At 49.7% G+C, this 20,519-nt stretch overlaps 1 protein-coding gene across 17 annotated transcripts in view; it reads left to right on the forward strand.

Annotated features, from left to right (window-relative positions):
* The window catches only part of LOC112914739 (BEN domain-containing protein 5), a 1,350,915-nt gene that overhangs the window by 1,097,047 nt on the left and 233,349 nt on the right, over positions 1–20,519 (forward strand). For 2 of the 17 annotated variants that reach the window (XM_072724035.1, XM_072724034.1), the window contains exon 1: positions 15,628–15,902. The exons of 4 other annotated variants lie outside the window; for them this stretch is intronic. In XM_072724035.1, coding sequence (XP_072580136.1) covers positions 15,677–15,902 — 226 coding nt within the window. In that variant the 5' untranslated portion in view covers positions 15,628–15,676. Of the gene's footprint in view, positions 1–14,591; positions 15,903–16,635; positions 17,231–20,519 lie in introns of those variants that run through there. 11 more of the 17 variants (XM_072724047.1, XM_072724053.1, XM_072724036.1 and 8 more) reach the window with 10 other exon arrangements.

Raw genomic sequence — 20,519 nt, forward strand, 5'->3', positions numbered from 1 at the left:
GAGATGATGAGAAGCCTCTGGAAAGTCTTCTGCAAGGAGTGACAGGATCAGATTTGCATTTGAGCAAGATCACAATGGTTTGGAGAATGCATTGGGAAGGGGTAAGATTAAGAGTAGAGAAATAAAAATTAAACTAGAATATAGTGGATGAGAAAAGGACATAGGAAGATTTGGGAGATATTTATGGGGTCAGAATCAATAGCATTTGACGACTGAGAGGTGAGAAGACAGGAAGAATTAAGAAGGACTCAGGTTTCTAACCTGGTCGTGGGGATGACAATCTTTTTTACTAAAATGAGGAACATCTGAGAAGAAATGGGCTTGGGAGAAAGGTTTGAAGACATGGGTTTGGAATATTTGAGATGCCATTCAGTGCTCCGAGTCCAGGTGGCTAGTAAGCAGCTGTGTGTACACGTGTTGGGAGCTCAGGAAAGAAATCTGCACTAAGCACATGAGCATACAGAATAAGAAGGCCAGAATTCTGAGTGAGGCTGACATCTAAAATATGGGTCAAAGAGGAGGAGCCAACCGCGTCGACTGAGGATTATTAAAGAGGTAGGAAGGAAATCAAGACTACTGAAGTCAAAGAGAGAAAACATTTCTGGACGAAGGCCAGGTCAGCAGTATGAATGCTGCTGAGACCAGATGAAGGAACACGCCCTTGAACTCGGTAAGTCATTGGTAACCTTGGAGAGCTTCTAACCAGTAGAAGCAAAGGCCAGGCCGCAGCGGGGCTGGGGAGTGAGCAGGGGGTGAGGGAATATTGATAACAAGCGTAGACTGCACTTTCGTTCAGAAAGTTCTGCTTGTAAAGAGAAGGAGAGGAGGAAGTAACTAAAGGTGAGGCAGAGATGAGTGAAGAGGGCTTTGAGGTGGCTGCTGTTGTGTTGTGAGGTTGGGGACAGAGCTGACAGAGAGGAAGGGACCCTCCAGGAAGGAGAGGTTGAAGATCCAGGACAGAGCACAGGGCCTGGCTTGGAGCAGGTGCTTGCCTCATGAACACCAAGTATGTTCGGAAGCGACACTTTCTAAAGGAGGAGTTTCTGCGGGTACAGCCCCTGGGTTCTGTTGTACCCCACTAACTATTCTAAAAATGTGGTTGTGCTTCCTCTTTCAGGAACAGCTGGGCCATTAAGAACTGCACAAAACCCACCATTTCAAACTCCCTAGAGGAGGCTCAATTTCAGATCTGAGCCAAGGTGCTTCCTCTCTGAAGCGCCTGTGTGGCTGGATTGGCCGTCCCACAGCAGCACCCAACACTGACTCCCAGTATGAGGGCAGAGCCCCCACACAGCAGCAAACAGAAAAGTTTCCACTGCGGCTTCTTGCCCACCAAGCTCAGGGTACCCACTCTCTTGGGGAATCAGCATGGCTGGGGGAAGGCGAACCGTCAGGCCTTCATACCCACCCTGAAAAGGCAGTATGGCTGACTAGGGAACTCGGGCGGCTGGAAAGGCTGTGTGGGGAGACAATAATCCATTACGTTTAGTCCAGGCAGCCCTTCAATATCAGCCATTCCCCCTTACTAGCTGCCACTAGCTTGGGCAAGGTGCTTTACTTTCTTATTTATACAATAGATAGGAGTTCATGGGGGTGTTGTGAAGAAGAAAATGAGAGAACATAAATAAAAGAGGCAGGCATATGTTAGATTCTTAATAAGTCCACATTTTTTTTTCGCCTGCTTGCCAGGAGCCAAAATTTCCTTTCTCCTTGCAAGTGCCCAAGTCTTGAGTCTAAGGGCCAAGTCTAAAGAAAAGAGTGTCTCAGGAAGGAAGCACCTGACGCGTCTGCACCTCAGGATGATACCATCTGTCCCTTGGGCAGGTTTTTGTTCTTTTGTTTTATGGATTCTGCTATAAAAATGGTTTAGATTTAATACATGAAACAAAAATGCAGACTAAATGATAAGTCAGGGGTGGGGGAGAGTTTGTGAGAGAAATGTTCTTCATGTTATAAAAAGGATCCTCTGCTTTATCACAAAGTTTCTTTAAATATGTGCTCCCCTGGTGCAATTAAGCATTTGTTTACAGATCATTAATTATCTGGCAGAGAGGCTTGGCTGGAAGGAATATGGCCGAGAGACACAGCTGGAGAATTGAGAGCTCGTGCCAAGTGAGAATCCATTAGAACCAGAGATAGTAAAGCTCTGAAACGCTGGTGTAAATCAGAGATGAAAAGGAAGTCAACTTCTAAGAGTGGAGTACGCAGGCACGCTGAGACCTCTGGCGAGGCTGGATGGGCAGGTGGCAGGCCGTTCACCAAATCAGGCCAGGCAGGAGGAGAACAGGCAGGAAGGGGTAGGAGTGGGGCTAGAAAGTGGGGTCTAGTTCAATGTGGAACATTTTGTGTAGGAGGTGACTGGGATATCAAGGTGGAGAAGAAAGTCTAGAAGGCAGATACATCAACACTGGGCTCCCACAGTGATTACATATTTGTAGTTTCTCCCAAATTCTAAAACCAGTTCCCACTTTTCTGCCTCTGTACACATTGGGCTCTCTAGCACAGATGGTGTCTCCTCTCCCTAACCCCGTACCCCATCCTTCAGGGACCAGCCCTCACCATCCTTTCTGGGACGCCTTCCCCGGCTTTCTTAAGCAGACGCAGGCTGTCCATTTCCTGGACAAACTGCCTCCACTTATACATACATCCACTAGCTCTAGCCTCACAAGGAGTCTTCCTGGTTTAACCAAGATTGCATAACTGAATAAATGTACCAGGCTCAGCTCAATGAACTCAACCAACGTTACTCCACTTGTGTCGTAATTACCGCATTTGCTCTCTTGCATCTCTCCCCAGTTATAGGAGTTTCCTAGGGCTGCTGAAAAAAAATGTACCACAAACTGGATGGCTTAAAACCACAGAAACTTAGTCCCTCATTCTTCTGGAGGCCGGAAGTCCAAAAGTGAGATGTCAGCAGAGCCAAGCTCCCTCCTTTGCCTCCTTCTAGCTTCTGGTGGTGGTCATCAACCCTTGGTATCCTTAGCTCACGGCTGCATCACTCCTGGGTCTGCCTCTGCAGGCATGTAGCCTTATCCCTGTGTGTCTCCGTCTTCACATAATGTCTTTCTCTTCTTACAAGGAAATCAGTCATATTGGATTAGGGCCCACCCTAATGGCCTCATCTTAACTTGATTACATCTACAGACACTCTATTTCCATAGATACTGTGGTTTTGGACTTGAACATAGCTCCTGGGGAGACACAGTTCACCCCCATAACACCCATAAAAAAATCATTTCCTACTAGGGAAGGACCATTTCTTGTTTGTCTTTATGCCAATGCATGGCAGCAAAAGGTCTGACACAGAGAAGGTGACCCAGGAAATACTTTTTTGGTGATTGACTATAAACCTGTGCTTTCCTAATCAGATGTTTTTAATACTTTGTGTACACCAGTGTCCACTGTGTACAAAGATCTGGGCTAAATGCTTTCCGTTTGCTCTCTCATTTAGTTGTACCAAATACCTGGGGGGGTGGGGGTGGAGAGTGGGTAGGTCTCCCTGCCTTCCAGGTGAGGAAACCCAACTTAAGGAAGTCAAGTGACTTGCCCAGGTCTGTATAACTAATGCACTATGCCTCTGGGATTTGAACTCAGATCTGTCTGGTTTCAAAGCTCAGATTACTCCACTACATTCCATGGCCCTTTCTTTCATCCTGGTTTCAGTCTAGACTGCCTCAGCTACACTTAGGGCAACCCCCCTAAAACAGTTTGGGATCATGCTTTGGACAGTGTGTTAGAGAATCCACAGCAGCCTTTGATGGGGGTGTAGGAATAGAAGATAGTACAGAGGGAGCAGCATTGGAATGGCAGCAGGACTGGAGAGACACTTCAGGGCAAGGAGACATGTCAAGGGAGAGAATTAGAGAATTAGGAGGTTTCCTCACCATGCCCTTCCCAACCAGGAGAGGCTTCTTCTTGATGCAAAACCTTGAAAATGATGAATTACATTTCTGCAGGACTAGGTAAGCTAATGCCATGGGCACAGGGAAGATCTAAAGTTTAGTCCTTTTCTTTGCCTCTGCCTTCTACTGAAGCCTGTACCCTGTAATCCAGAGAAAGCATGGGAATGTAGGGCAGAGTAAAGGCCCATCCAGAACCTGGGCTCCAGGAATGACTTGGTCAAAGGCAAACTTTTTGGCTTTGGGTAATCACAGTCTTTCTGTCCTCAGTTTCATCATTTCTAGAGTGAGTGCTTTGGGCTATAAGTTCTCTGAAGTCACTATTCTTGGTTTCCTGCTTCTATAGAATATGTTTCCGTTTTATAACTCTATTTTAAGGTGTTTATTACATTGCCAAGAAAAGAAAAAAAAAGAACCTTCAGGATGAAATTTCTCCATGCCAAGGAAAAAGATTTTTTTTCTCTTCCCTTTTTTGCATGCAAAGCTCTGCTCTGTTTCTTCTGTGTCTGTCTTTTCATTCTGATAACCCTCACAAGTTTTCTCAGTAGCAACAAGCGCTCTCTTCTTTTCTTAATACCAAAGATTAAGTATTTGCTCAAAAAGTTAAAGCCATGTGGACAGAGCTTATCTGGCTCCTATCCTGGCTCCTCTGTTGTGTGCTTTTGCTGTGACCTGTCCAAACAGAGAGATGGAAGAGAAAAGGGTGCATAGGTCCAGCTTTCTTAGCTTGGGCAGTTTTGCAGCCCCTTTGCCAAGCGTGAGAGCACAGTGATTTCATTTCCTACTCTGCTTTTCTGCCTCTTGAAAGCGTGTAGCCCCTAAGGTGAACGTTTTCTGGCAGATTCTGTTTTCCGTGGACATTGAGCATCTCAAGTGGAAAAAATGCACCTTACTGTTTGTGCCGTTGAGGCCTGCCTCCACCTGGGGAGCAGCAAGAGTCAGAAGGATAGAGTTTTGAGCACTTCATCTGTAAAGGTCATAGTAGCAGAAATGGGTTGACTTGAGGAAATAAATGTTCCTCTTGCCAAGAGTCCATGTCCCATTTGTCTCCTAAGCTGACGAGTCTGGCTTCCAGAGGACTAGAGTTCTTCTGGTGACTTGGAGTTACTGATAACTGTTTGCATATTCTAATGGAAAAGATGAATTTGTAAATTTAATGTCTATGTCTTGTTCCCTAAGGAACCAGGGAATGGGATTTGGATTTTCTATCCAAATACCCCTTATGCTATTGAAACCACAATGGGTGACTATCAGATGTATCAGCTAGCAGGAAGAGGGGTACAAACCCTTACATCCTGCATGGAGCCGGTGATGGGGACTGACATACCTAAGGGCAAGTAGCATACCCGGGACCACTGGAGGCAGCACAGCAGAGTGGGAACTTTGTGCCAGGTTTGAATCCAGGACATGATTTGGGCCCTCACTTTTCCTCTCTGAGCCTCAGTTGATGTGTCTGTAAAAAGAGGATAAGAATTATTTTCTAAAGTTATTATGAGGATTGTCGGTGATGGATGTAGCATTACTGGGGACAGAGTAGGGAGCTCAATAAAGTTTAGTCCTTTTCTTTGCCTCTTCCTCTCTTTTACATGTATTGTCTCATTCACTCCTTTCAAGAGTCCTAATAGCTAAGTTTAGTTTCCCATTTTATAGACAAAGCTCAATCTGTCTGGTCCTCTACTGTATCCCAAATATTAAGCAAACCTTCTGGCATATAATAAGTCCTCAACAAATAATTCATTGGTGAATGAATGAATGAATGAATGAATGAATGAATGAAGCAGTTTTATAGGAGTTAAGAATCTTGCCCAAATTTTCACAGCAAGTATCCCAGATGAGTTAAGACATAAGGCAGGGCATCACAGAAAAATTCATACAAGAAGACAAAAAAAGAACCCAGAAATGGGAACAGAAAGGCATAACATAATTCATCCTTTTTTATGATTGAGAACACTGTGTTTCACAATTCCAAAGTCGTGTTTTAAATATACAAAATCTGAACATAATTTTAAAAGCAGACAATAAAACCTCAAGCTCAGCTTAAGTCCCAGAACTTCATAAAAGTACAGATCTCACTAGGTCCAGCCTTGAAAGAAGGCATACTGCCCCAGCCCGGGTCAGGAGGGGATGGTGGGTGGCATCTCTGCACTAATACTGCCTATTTTTGGGGGGGAGGGGGCTTGATCCTTCACCCCAAAATAGCTGGCTTCTGGGGATCCATCCTTGTCATTACTCTGTGACCTCCTAAAATGAAAAGGTAATAGAGACTGTCGCAGAAGAAGAGAGTGAAAAGACAACTGATAGTTTGGGGAACCTACCATGGATGAGGCTGTCTGCCTGGCACTGGACACGCATAGGCTGCTAGTGCCTGTGACAACCTTGTAAGACTCTGTTGACAGTGGAAAAGCCCAAGAGTCAGACATTTGCCCGAGGTCCCAAAGCACCTTGGTGATGGAATATTAATTGAACCCAAATCTGAGTTCCAAGCCTGTATACTTTTTACTTTTATTATTGCCTCCTCACTTCTGCTGGGCCACATTACCTCTCCAGAATGGAGAGCCAGAAGCAGAGCTCAGTGATCAGAAACCATTTTATGGCCCAGCAGCGTGGCAGGACGTGTCAGCAGGGTGGAGGTGAGGTCCTGGCGTTACCTACTGTGCCTACTAGCTGAGTTAGACGTTTCCCTAATCACTTCATCTCAAGTCTCCTAAGCCTCTGTGGGTCTTGCTCCTGTCCATTCCATGTTTTATAAGAAAGTCTCTCCCTTAATGGATTATCGTTTCATCCTCTCTTCTTGCCATTTTCCCCATGATAATCAGGGTACGCCTGCTAGTAAAAAAGAGGAGGTAGGGTTTTGATATTCTGTGCCCCACTCACCTACCATCAGCACAAAAGGAATGTATGAAAAAGAACTGTCAACAGAAAATGTGTTGTATATTGTATACATGAGTCCTTTTTTTCATCACAATATAAAAACTCAGAGGCCAATGACTTTTTTTTTTTTTTCCTGGTAGCATAATAGGTGACCTTACTGTGCCACTAAATAAATAAACTGGTTTTGAGGAAATAAAGGAAAGCCTTCTTTATATCATGGATTGAATCTAGTACACTCCCACCTACAACAACACAGAATGAAAATATCGATGAACTCCAGGGTACTTTTTGAAAGAGTGCCAGCCATGGTCTCACTGAGACCAACCAAGGTGGTCCGGACATCCCTAGCAAGTGACCCTTTAAGGAAGCAGGCTCCATCATTTCCCCATGCTAACTAGAAGGGCACAGATCACCCTTACTGAGGCAAGAGTCAGACTCCTGGGGAACCAGAATTGGAGTGGAAGTCTGTGGTTGGGGCTCTAGAGTCAAGCAGCCTGAGTCAAAATCCTGCCTCCACCATTTACTTCTGTGTGACCCCGGGCAAGTTACCTAACATCCTCAGGCCTCAGTTTTCCTAACTTTAATATGAAGGTATCTAATAGTACCTACTACCCAGGAGTATTTTGAGTATATATTTATGATATACTGTACTATACTATGATAAATGAGAAATGTATGTAAAGCCTGGCATGAAGGAAACATTCCACAAAGGTTCATTGCTACAACTCCTATTCTTATTCCTATTCCAGACAATAGCAGGGTAAGAATGGTTTGGGGAAGGTGACACTACTTCAGCCACTTCTTCTTCCAAAGACTGGAGCTCTTTGACCTTCTTTTGTTCTGGCTCAGAGGAGCCTCCACCTAGACCATGAAGTAACAGGTGATTCCCAGCAGGTTCAGATTCCCATCAAAAGAAGGTATAAGACCGTTAAAATCTGCTTGAACAGTTAGAAAACTCAGAGTACTTGAAAAATTCAGGGTGTCTGGAGTGAGGAGGCCATGATTTAAGAAACCCCAGACAATGTAATCAAATTATCAGTATTCATAGAATCATTAGCTACTCAATTTAGGGCTGCTTGGAATGATAGTTGTTGGACTTTCCCATTAGGCCCAGTTCTCAGATTTCTAAGTGGAGATTCAAGCCTCTCAGAAAAGGGATTAAACTCCACAGGCGCTTTAGGTCCTGTTGCCTCAGGAAACTCTGAGGCATCAAAACATGCCCTGAAACCCAAGCTTTGGACCAAGAAACTAAGGTTTGAGTCTTCTCCACATGACTGTAAACAACTACCACCTCTCTAAGTCTTAGTTTCCTCCTCAGAAAAACAGAGATAGTAATAGTATCAACCTTATGGGTCATTTTGAAAAGATGAAAGGAGTTAATATGTAAAGCAACCGGCACAACTCCTATCACAGAAATCTAACTATCACAGGAACTAACTGTTAGTTCCATTTTCATTCCTTTCCCCTGATTTTATACTGAATATATGGTCTGGTTAGGAGCTATTCTTAAGAAAAAGAGCGGTTCACGATTGCTGTGATCTTTGGAGATGAGTTAACTTTCTGAATGAATGTTCCCCTTTGTGCTTCTGATCAGAACGGCAGCCCAGGGTTACCAAACAGAAGCCCGAGAGTGAATGACAGTGTGGGCTGCACTCTGACCCCATGAGGACCTGTGAAGGGCAGACATTCTGAGCTACGGGGTGCTAGAGGTGAACAGAGACGGGAACCGGAGACCTAGCATATGGTCTTTGAAGGAAGGTTGCCCTGTTTCCTCCCAGGTAATGTTGGGATCATCAGAAGACCAAGATGTGGCAGTGATCACCTAACTGAGTGGGGGGTTAGAGAGTCTGTGACTTTGGCCAGCAGCGGGGTGTGAAGGACGTCTAGCCTTGTCAGGTGAAGCAGAATCACCATCATGTTTCCCAGGAGGCCCACAGACTGTGCCGGTGAGGTTCCCACTACTATTATATTAGCATTGTTGTTAGCCTATGTCAAGTATGTGTGATTATCAACTTGACTATTTTTCTACTATGTGCGTTTTTCTGTAATTATTCCCATTTTGTTTTCTCTTTATATTTAGAGAAAACCTTTTGAAAATGTCAACATATCTATTGGCACTAAAAAAAAAAAAAACAAAACTACAAAAGGAGCTTTTATTGTTTTTTGGGCTATACTTGAGAGCCAGACATGGTAGGGGCCCAGAAATAGAGACACACTCAACAAGAGGAAGGTGAGGTTCAGAGGAACAGAATAATACCTCTGGGATAACTCTCCTTCCTCACCTTTGGGGGCTTTCCTCTCCTCCAGGGTCTATGTTTCAGACTTGTACTTATTCAATGAGTATTTGCTTAGGGTCCCCCATGGGCCAGGCTAGGTGCTAGGATACAATAGTGAAAAGAACAGATAGTGTCTCTTGTCTGGTGGAGTTTTTGGTCCACTGGCAGAGACAGACAATAAGAGAATAAACATACATTATGTGCTACAGTAAACCCCATGAAGAAAAACACAAGGTGCTGTGAAAATATGTAAATGTGAAATATGTGAAAATACGATGGGAGGAACAAGTCAGGGAGGACTTTCCTGAGGAAGTGACATTTCAGGCAAAAAAATAACAGAACTAGTTAATCTAATTAGCAAAACCAGAGGCAGCTTCTAAGACTAATGGGCCCCTAATTGAAATCCATAAATGAGGCAAGGTGCATTCTTCCAAGGTAACAAAACCTTTTTGTTTCTTTTTCAGAACCAATTCAAATATTGTTCCCTTGCAGCAGTCCCTTCTACTTATAAACTTCTTTTGGTCTTTGACCCTTGGGAATTTGTTTGCTTAATGTCTCTTATGGGGATCCCTGGGTGGCGCAGCGGTTTGGCGCCTGCCTTTGGCCCAGGGCGCGATCCTGGAGACCCGGGATCGAATCCCACGTCCGGCTCCCGGTGCATGGAGCCTGCTTCTCCCTCTGCCTGTGTCTCTGCCTCTTTCTCTCTCTGTGTGTGACTATCATAAATAATAAATAAAAAAAAATGTCTCTTATGTGGAGTATGTACTCCTGGAGTAAAAAGTCTGGATTCAGGTCCTCTGTGTGACCAGCTTCTGTGTGTGACCAACACGAGGTCATAACGCAGCTGAAATCTAAGTGGTTGAACTTGACCATTGTCTGCTTGATCTGAACATCAAGTCAAGATGCACATTCATAAGGTTTTCAACTGCTAGAAATGCTTCTGCATTTTACATTTTATATAGTGCATACAAGTCTTTATTTATTCTAAGAAAATAGTTCACAAAGTCAGTTTGAAAGAATGCATGGCTCCAAACACAATCTCTTGAAAGCATGTGCTGCAAGTTTGGGCAAGGCCCCGAGCCTTAGAGGCTTGAATGTGTGAGATCTGAGCTTGTGTGGTGGCTGACCTGTGCCCACAGGCTCTGGTGGAAAGGGCGCGGCACTCGGATGAAGTATGGTGGGGCACTCACTGGATGATTACCAGCATTGTTCAACTCATTATACTCAATTTGATGCACGAAACATTCATTGGGCACCTTACTCTCAGCACTGGGATAAGAGCTCTCATAATAAATATATTAATACCTCTGACAGTGACAGCAACTATCATTTCTGGAGGACTCACTATGTGTCAGGCACTGTGCTAAGCATTTTACTTAGACATTTATATTTATGTATTTCATTTAATCCTCAGCACAACCCTATGAAGCTGTATTAATATTCCCTTGAAGAAAATGAGGCTTAGAGAGATTCAGAAACTTATCCATGACCACACAGTAAGGATAGGCCTTATTTATTGGCCAGGACTTAGATCCAGGGCCTAAGACTCTAAGACCCAGCTTCGTTTTCACATCGATATGTCATTTTTCAGTTGAAGAAATTATTACTCCTCAGAGAGGTTGCACAGACATTTCAGAGCCCTGTATATTTTCCCTGAAAATAATATCTACAATTTGTTGAGGAATTCCCATGTGACTGGCATGTTACCTTAAAATTCTCCAACTCAGAAGTACCCAACCTTGTCTGATATTAGAATGATCTGGAAATTTAAATAAAATAAAAATGAAGGCCCTATCACCAGACCAACTGAATCAAGATCTTGGGGGAATGGGAGCTGGGAGCAGGATATTTTTTAAGTTTCCCGGGTGATCCTGATACACAAAGAGGGTGAAAAACTCCTGCCCCGATTCTCTCAGTGCCTTCCAAAGATAGCCTCATTCTTCTTTTTAAAGATTTTATTTATGTTTTTTTTTGAGAGATACAGAGATAGCAACACACGCGCACACGCGCACACACACACACACACACACACACACACAGCGAGAGAGCAGGAGCGGGGAGGAGAGGGAGAAGCAGGCTCCCCACCGAGCAAGAAGCCCAACTCAGGGCTCCATCCCAGGACCCTGGGATCATGACCTGAGCTGAAGGTAGACACTAACCAACTGAGCCACCCAGGTGCCCCGATAGCCTCATTTTGCAGATAAGAAAACTGAGGCTCAGGGAGGTGAACTGTCTTGCCCGAAGTCACAGCAAAGATGTGGATTTAACCCTTGGGTTGATTCCAAAGCCCATATTCCTTCTACCCTCCAAGCTGTCACCTGCATGACAAATTAGCATTCCCTCTACCTCCAAACCGTGTTCACTGGCTTTTGAGTTTGTCCTCAACAGCAACTCCTCGCTTTCCTTCCTTCCTCCTCTCTAGTGCTTCTCTCTTTCCCTGCCCCAAACCCACAACTAGATCCAGCCAGACTTTATGATTGGGAGTTCACGTCGATGCACTGGCTCGATGCCCCTGCTTTGGGGTGACAGTAAGATAATGCCCACCGTGGGCCTTCCAGCAGGCCCACAGCCTCCTGAGCTCACGGCCCAGCAAGTCTTCTGGGGGGTAGGAATGGGAATTTTAACGCAGAGACTTTAAAAGTCAAATTAAATATCACAGGAAAAAAAGCAAAAGGCAAAATCATGAAAAAATGTGGTCAATCATTAGTGGAGAGGTTGAAAAGACACGCTCCAATTGCTTTTAAAATTCACAGAACCCAGGTCTCCTTAAAATAGTTTTGCAAAGTACACTGAGAATTCCATGCAGTAATATGAAACATAAGGCCTGCCGCTGCCACTGAACATGCTTCAGCTGGCTAAACTGAAGGAGCTTGACATTAACCCAAGGCTCTGCAGAACTCAACAGGAAAGCACAATGGAGACGCGGATGCGAAGCTGCCCCAGATGTGTACATTTTCTGCTCCATTAAAATGACTTGGACGAAAGGCAAAGTACATTTGGCCCCAGAAGGAGGGAGTTGGGGAGGGACAGGCACGGGACATCCAGCCTCATCACAGGCCTCCCACTCCCCAGTCTCGCCTCCCCTCCAGTCCTTCCCCCACACTGCTTCTAGAGCAAACTGTCTCTGATGCAAATGTGACTGTGCCTCTCCAGGGCTGCCGGAGCCAAAAGGCTTTGCTATAAGTCTGCATTTTCCCATCTCTGTCATGGGGTTCATCATACCCACATCAAGGGTTGGGTGTGAAATTAATTGAGACGTAAACATGGTGCGTGACAAGCATGGGTTATAGTAACCTCCAGAGGAAAAGCAGATATCACAATTATTGTCACTGGAACCAGGTCACAGGAGGAGAGACAGGTGAAGGAAGTGAAAGTGTCTGAGCAGAAGCTAGATAAGACCCTGGGGAGATAAGATCCCAAGTTTTCCATATTTGAAGAGCTGCCCTGAGGTTCCGTGGTGGTGAACCTCGTATGGCAGCTACAGGTGAAGGGTTCTGCTCCGTGTGAGTTAGGAAGAGCTTTCTCACAGTCAGCAGTGTCCAGAAGTTAAGGGATGGTCGTGAACTTCATGACAATAGACTTGTGTAAGAGGCATGTAGATGACTGTGGGAGCAGGATATAAAGAGGGGACTCGACCATGATTTGGTTGAATCAGGCATTTTAACCACCTCTGTAAGTTCAAAATCTCTCCTTTTGAACCGTCTTTGCTTGGGAACCAGTGATCTGTGCACTGCCTTGAGTTTCTGGTTTGTGTAAAGCCTGGGGCTCCTGTCTACAAGTCACAGTGTGACTCCATTGTCATGAGGGCGGAGGAGGTACTTAGTAGGTTTTCCACGGAGCTGTGTTTAAAGACTGTCACTCAGGAAGCAGAAACCTGGGATGGCTTTCTGTGGCCCTCAGGCTGTCCCGCGGTATCTCTGCAAGCATCCCATACCCGCCGTTGCTCCCCCCTAGAATCTGTGCACCTCCATGCAAAATGGGTTTGAGTCTGTGTTTACCCTGCTGGCATCCGTGTGCCAGTTTGCTCTTCTTTCTGGGTCAGGGGACATGGAACTACCTCCTTATGAGAATTGTTTACATGCACTTGGCTGGGGATTTTGTTTGAATTGAGGGTACAGCGATCCTTCGTACGTTCACAAACCTGTCGCACAAGGAGCGGAACCAGTGCCCACCCTTTGGCACGGGGAAGGAGACAGAGTTGGATTCAGCTACAGCTAGGAAGAAAGGGGACAGATTCTCAGAAAAGCCGTGCAAGAGGTTTGCTATTCATGCTCTCTTGTGTCTTCCTTTAGTGCGTTTGGTTTACAAGCATTTAAATACTCTAGGAACCTGGGAGGCTGAGGTTACCCAGCTTTTTTATCCCCTCTCAAAGAGCTCATTCTAATGAGGGAAGATAAAAGGTTCTGGCACAAAATAGTAGACAGAGACTACCTCCGCTTGAGGAGTGCAGGTGGTTGGGGAAGGCTTCACAGAGGAGGTGACATTGGAGCTGGTCTTCAGGGTAAGTTAATACCAGCATGCGCTCCAGGAGGAAGAAGGGCAGAGCGAGCGTACAGGCTTGGGATCTGATAAAGCATGCTACCTTGGGAACTGTCAGATAGTTTGATGTGTCTGGCATGTACTATGTCCAGGAAGGTGGTAAGAAAGATGAGACTGACAGTGTATTTGGGGGTCACCTTCATTTGGATAGCATAGGATGCTGGCCATGGTATTAACTGGAATGATTTTGCAGCTTCAGGACTTTCATTAAATGTGGCCAACTCTGCATGATCCATCTTGTGAATTTTCAGAAACCTTGCTACACATTACTTCCCCCTGACCACCATAGGAATGTATTCTTAAGATAAAAACTCATTTCAGATTAGTCCAAAGAAATCATAATCATGAAGGTAAATCTTCTGGAACAATGCAGGGTGGCACCTCTTTTCTTCCCCACAAGTGTTTGGGCCAACGTCAGACCAACATCTGCATCAGGAAACTCATAGTCCTGTCTGGCCTCAACCACATATATACCACTGGCTTGGTTTAAGGGAACTTAATCTGACCTGTGCATTGGGATCTGAGAGGTGTGTGTTAATGGGGTTCACCTGTATAACATTATCCCTAAATCACAATGCAGTAATTCATGGGTTTTGGTTTATCTCTTCATCATTAGGGTAACTCATCTGAGATTGAGTACAGTGCTTTTCAAAAAATTACATGTAATACTTTCTGAACATAAAGTAATACCTGTTTATTGCAGAAAATAGTTAAATATAAATATATAAATGTAAAACACAAAGGAAAACAAAATCGCCACTGTTATGAAATAACATTTTGGTGCATTTACTTTGGTTTTTCTTACAGCTCGAGTTCATTTAAATGGAATCTTTTTTTTTTTAAGTAACATTTAATCAAGTCTGCCAACGTCAGTAAGCATCCGTCTATGAAAACACTTTTCTCATACACATGATACCTCATACATCTTTAATACTCCTGGACGGGACTGTAAGGGTTTCGAGGACAGGAAAGGTGTTACTCATCTAGTGACCTGATTTTGGCACAGGCATCCGAAACCGAGCCTCCATTCCGGAGACACAGGCGCTGCAGGGAATCCAGGAGTGTTGTAGCCGGACTCTGGCATCTAGAGCTTACCCAAGAGTGTCCCCTTGCTTGAGTACAAGAATGAAGTACTGGCGAGCTGGAGGAATGCAGATTTCTATGTATCGTCATTCCTCCCCCAAATCTGAGTCCCTGCCAGGTGCCAGGGCAGGGGCTGGGAATGGGGCTAGAGCCATAGGCGGGGCCCAAGCCCGCTCACGCTGGGCAGCGGCAGCGGCGCTCCAGGGCTCCAGGCCGCTGGCCCCCTCGGCGTGGGACGCGGCTGCTGCAAGCAGAACCCCCTCAGCCCTTTCCCATCTCGTGGTTTGTCTGGGGGCAGCCAAGCCCCTCCGGGCTGTCTTGTCTGTGATACCGGGGACAGACCCGACGGCGCTCGGAGCGCCCGGCTCACCCCGGGGTCGCCGCCCCCGGCACCCCTGCAGCCCCGCCCCCGGCACCCCTGCAGCCCCGCCCCCGGCACCCCTGCAGCCCCGCCGGGAGCCGCCGCGCCACCCCTCCGCCGGCGGCAGCTGGTCCGCCCGGGGGGGGGGGGGGGGGCGGGACTGTCGGCGGCGCGGGGGGGGGGGCGCGGGGGGAGCTTCTGGCCGGGTCGCGGGAGGAGAGGGCGACCCGCAGGGAGCTGACAGGGGCCACGAGGTCCTCGGCTCGCTGGCGGCGCCGCTTCCCGCCTGGGGCTCCGCCGGGGCCGCCCCCCGCCCCCCGCCCCGCGCGCCGCCCCCGCGGCCGTGCTCCCCGCCCGCGGCCCCCGCGACGCCCCTCGGCGGGCCGCGCTCCGGCTGTGATTGCTCGGGTCTGACTTCGCGCGTGGCGGGGACCCCCCCCCGCCCCGCCCCCCGCGCCCCGCGCCCAGGCCAGAGCAGCCGATTGGCCGAGCGGCGCGCCCGGGAACAATAACAGCGGGGGGAGCCCGGGGCCGCCGCCCCCGCCCCGCCGCCCCCGCGCCCGCGCCGGGCCCCCGCGCCCCGGCTCCCCGGCCCCGGCCCCGGGCCCCCCCGCCCCCCGCCCCCGGCGGGCCCGCCGGCGCCCACCATGTACGCCTTTGTGCGGTTCCTGGAGGACAACGTCTGCTACGCGCTGCCGGTGTCGTGCGTGCGCGACTTCAGCCCCCGCTCGCGGCTGGATTTTGACAACCAGAAGGTGTACGCGGTGTACCGCGGCCCCGAGGAGCTGGGCGCCGGGCCCCACGGCCCCCCGCGCGCCCCCCGCGACTGGGGCGCGCTGCTGCTCCACAAGGCCCAGATCCTGGCGCTGGCAGGTGAGCGAGCGGGCCGGGGGCGGGGAGGAGGGGACCCGGGATGGGGGGGTCCGGGATGGCGGGGCCGGGATGGAGGGGGTCCGGGATGGGGGGGGTCCGGGATGGAGGGGGTCCGGGATGGAGGGGTCCGGGATGGAGGGGTCCGGGATGGAGGGGACCCGGGATGGGGGGGTCCGGGTGGAGGGGACCCGGGATGGGGGGGACCCGGGATGGGGGGGTCCGGGTGGAGGGGACCCGGGATGGGGGGGTCCAGGTAGAGGGGGGGCCGGGTGGAGGGGACCCGGGTGGAGAGGCCGGGTGGAGGGGGGCTGGGTGGAGGGGGTCCGGGTGGAGGGGACCCGGGATGGAGGGGACCCGGGTGGAGGGGACCTGGGATGGGGGCTCCGGGTGGAGGGGGGCCGGGATGGAGGGGCCGGGTGGAGGGGACCTGGGATGGGGGGTCCGGGTGGAGGGGACCCGGGATGGAGGGGGGCTGGGTCGAGGGGGTCTGGGTCGAAGGGGGGCCGGGTGGTGGGGGTCCGGGTGGAGGGGGGGCCGGGTGGAGGGGCCGAGATGGAGGGGCCGGGTCGAGGGAGTGGGAGGGGGTCGGGATGGAGGGGATGAGAAGCAGGGGGCCCAGGATGGAGGGACCGGGATGGAGGGGCCGGGATGGAGGGGACCCGGGATGGAGGGGGTCGGGGCAGAGGGGCTCCGCGTGGAGGGACCCGGGCGGAGGGGAGGAGATGGGAGCGGAGGGACCAGGAGCAGGACCCCGGACAGAGGGGCCAGAGGAACCGGGACGGAAGGGCCAGGACGGAGGGACCGGGATGAAGGGGCCGGGATGGAGGGGCCGGCGCGGAGGGGCCGGGGAGCCTCCGCCCGCCGGCCTCCCCTCCCGCCCCCCAGGCTTCCCTCTCCGGCCGGGGTGTCCCTCGAAGGCCAGACCAGTTAAAACCACCGGAGGGTCCCCTTTGTCTTCCCCGTGGCCCCGACTCCCGCACTGTCAGTCTGTCTGTGTCGCCCGCCAGTCTGTCCGTCCTCCTTCACTCCACCTGCCCTCCGGGCCCCTTCACTCTTCTCTTCTTTCCCCTCCTGTGCACCCTGCTTTCTCTGCCTCCCCCTCTGCTCCTCCATCTCCCCGAGTTTCCCTGCCTCTACCTGGAGGCCCCAGGTGCCCCTGGAAGCGAGCAGCAGGATGGCTCTTGCAGGACTCACAGGTGTGAGTGTGTCTTCACAGGAGGCTGGGACATGCTTGTCCCCCCAGGTCATCACTGGATGGGAGGAGGAGGCCCACTCACTCGGTGCCACCCTGTCCTGCCCCTTCCCGGCTGGGTGGCCCGGCCGAAGAGGTAGGGCACTCAGCACCCCTCAGCTCCCCAGCCCTCGGGATCCCCCAGAAGGCTCTGAGTGCACTGAGGGCAAGGAGGGGGTTTCTGGTCAGGGTAACACCAGACCCCCGCCCATCTTGCCCTCTCAGGCCCCTGACAAACAGGCAAGGCAGGTGCTCTCCTCCCTGAGTCGACAGATGAGGACACTGAGGTCCAGCTGGTCATAGGATGAGAAACAACCCATCAGCCTCCTACACCAAGGGCTTTCTGCCACACTGAGCCACCTTGTCCTCTGTCAAGAGAAGTCAGTAGACCCTCTCTCCTGGCTGGTAGTAGGAGACTCGGGTGCAGACATGAGAGGAAGAAGAAAGTATCACTTCCGTTTTGGGGAGCAGCCTTTTAGCTGCTGCTGGGGGGGGGGTGACACCTCAGAGCCCCTCCTGGAGGGGAGGACCAGGCCCAGGAGCTGAACGAAGACGCTGTTGTCTTAAGACCTTTCCCAATCTTTCCAACTTCCTTTGCTTTCTCACACTTACCCTGAAAGATGAAGACAGCATGTATCATATTTAAATTTGGCAGATGAGGAAACTGGCTGGAAACCCAGAAGCAACTTGCCTAGGGTCCCATGGCAAATTAGCAGTAGATTAGAGTGCTGGCCCGTGACTCTGGTTCCCTTCCACCACTTCATGTGGCCTCTGGGAAGTAGGTTTGCAGTTGAGGAGTAGAAGAGCTAAAAGTCCGGTAGCACCCTGGGTTCTCTTGGATGAGCCCTGGGGGACCAGGGGTGTAGCCTCATGCACCACACCTGGACACAGCTGGGTCCAGAAAAACAGAATGAGGGCAGGTATGTACAAATGGGAACCCTTTGTAGCTGATTAGGTTTTATTGTTTGCTTGCTTTTAATCACCTGAGGGAAGGGACTAGAAGATTATTCCCCAAGAGTACAGGCCTGAGGAAGTTGTAACTAGGTTGCAACCTCAGCTTCTCTTTGGCTAGAGGAAAAGGAAGTGTGCTTTTTGGTGAGTGTGTTGTACTCCGAGGTCTGGAAGGGCCTTAGGAGAGGGGAACCTGTATGTCGGAAGGAGGCAGTGGTCTGTATGTGACTTGGTGTGTAATGACTGTTTTCCTCGTTTAGAGATTGTTCATTCATCCATTTACTCATTCAGCAAACATAAACACTGCTTGGCTCTCCGAGTGCTGCACAGAGGCTGCGAGGCGGTAGCTGCCCTCACTAACTCCGATTTTAAAAATCGATGAAAGTCCTCATGAGTGAGGCATGGAGTTCTTGGTCTGAGAACCGTGAATCTCAAATCTATAGACTATCCATCCTCCAAGTTGGAATGTTGGTAAATCTCTGGGGTGATTAAAAACAACAACATACACACAAAAAATCTAGGCAACATCTGGAAATTGGCAGAGTAGATCCAGGGAAGAACCATGGCGCCGCTTTGAGCGAAGTGCATTGAAAAACGCTTTCCCCTACCTCTTTGCTGCTTTTTTGGGAAGAGACAGGGGAAAAAAGAAACCACCAACTTGAGGTTGGCTAGACCACATTTTGAAATCCAATCAGCTGATCAGTTTTTAAATTGGAGCCGCTGCCCTGGCTGCAGATCTGATTGGAAGGGCCAGGGTGGGTCTGGGGCTCCGATGACCCCCAAGAACTCTCCGGGGTGTCTTGACTTGAATGTGGTGGCTCTCAGAGTTGCTCGCAGGGTTTCCTCTTAAAGAGCTCGTCTTGTGGCATCTCCCAGGTATAAACCCCGCTGGTTGTGGCACCAAGTGTGAGACGGTGAGCTCTCGAGGGGAGGTGTGTTAGGTTTGTGAATCAGCCACGAGGAACTGATCCGTCTCTGGCACCAACAGCGTGGGTTCAGGGGCAGTTATAGGGCTACCTCGTGGCCGTTGGTGAGAAGGTGTTACCTTACGGAGTGCTTGCCCAGGCCAGACCAGCGCTGTCTTCAGGTGTACCTCTACTTGTATCCAGGAAGTGTCCAAGCCAGCCGCTGTGGGATGTCACATTCTTCCAGCCTCGCTTTGTGCCACGGCTTCACGTGTGTCACACCCTGTGGGACAGCCCTCCGCTCAGCAAATTGCCATCTCAGCCCGAGGGAATAAAAACAAACCCACCTTCATTGATGGTTTGGCTCCGTGCCTGTGCATTGTCCCTGTTACTCCTCCCCGTGGCCCTGTTGGGAGAGGTCGCTGTTGATATTATTTCCGTTTCATAGATGAGGACACTGAGGCTCAGAGACTGGCCTGCTAATCAGCCGCGAAGCCAGCCTCAGAGCACAGGCCCTGCTGGGCAGTCTCCTTTGTAAAGTGGCTGACGTGTGCGTCAGCCACATGGCATGCAGGCAAGGAGTGAAGGCCGATGGGAGCGATGACCAGGAAGCTTGTAGCCCGAGGCAAGTTTTCGAGCCTGTGGACAGCTTTCATTTCTGAGTTTCCAAGCCCATTCTGCTCTTCCTCTCCTGTCTTACCAGGCCCCCTCCTGCAGAGCACACACACCTTGCCCTCTGCACCTTCAGATGTCACGTTACTGAGGAAATCTCAAACCCATCCTCATAGAGGAACCACATAACCCAAGACTTGATTTACCTTTGGTCAGTCCTTGCTCACTCTCATTTATTTGTCAAAAAGGTTGTGAAAATGAGAGTTGCCCATGTGGAGAGCTCACTATTATCTCACCGCAGTCCGGCCTGCTTCTGGGGCTCATGGTATTGAGTTTGGTGGTTTCTATTGAGTTTGGGGCAAAAAGTGGTTTCTCTAGGCTCAGAGTCTTATAGTTCTGTGTCGTTCTGTCCAGCACCTGTTTTGGGTGTGCTAAATTCCTTTTGTTGTTAAACGCCTCTTACTACTTGCCAGTTGCCAGGCCTGGTGCTGTAATAAGCAAATGCCCCAGTGCACCAGCGCATCTGAGGTACCGGCATTGAAATGACAGCACGATCCAGGGCAGACAGGAGTTCACTTTTCAGGCCCTGCAGAGTATAGGTTTTTGTCGGGGACAGAGTGCTGAAGAAGAAAGGGGCATCATCCTCAGAGAATATGTAGTCTTAGGACCTGACGCAAGCGCTAGATAGAGGTAGGGCCAGGCACTGGTGGGAGGGGGCAGAGACGGAGGCCGAGAAAGGACCGATTCTAGGTGGGCTGTACAGATTGTCTTTCAAGTCTTTCCTTTCCAGCTCCACTCCCACTGCCTGCGTTCAGGCCTGTAGCAGCTTTTAGTTGTCTCCACCAATGCAGAGGCCCTCTAATTGCTCACCCTGCCTCCAGTCTCTTTTCTCAGATGCTGTCAAAGTAATCGTCTAAA

This window comes from Vulpes vulpes, chromosome 10 (genome assembly GCF_048418805.1).
Source record: "Vulpes vulpes isolate BD-2025 chromosome 10, VulVul3, whole genome shotgun sequence".
NCBI classification, from domain to species: domain Eukaryota; kingdom Metazoa; phylum Chordata; class Mammalia; order Carnivora; family Canidae; genus Vulpes; species Vulpes vulpes.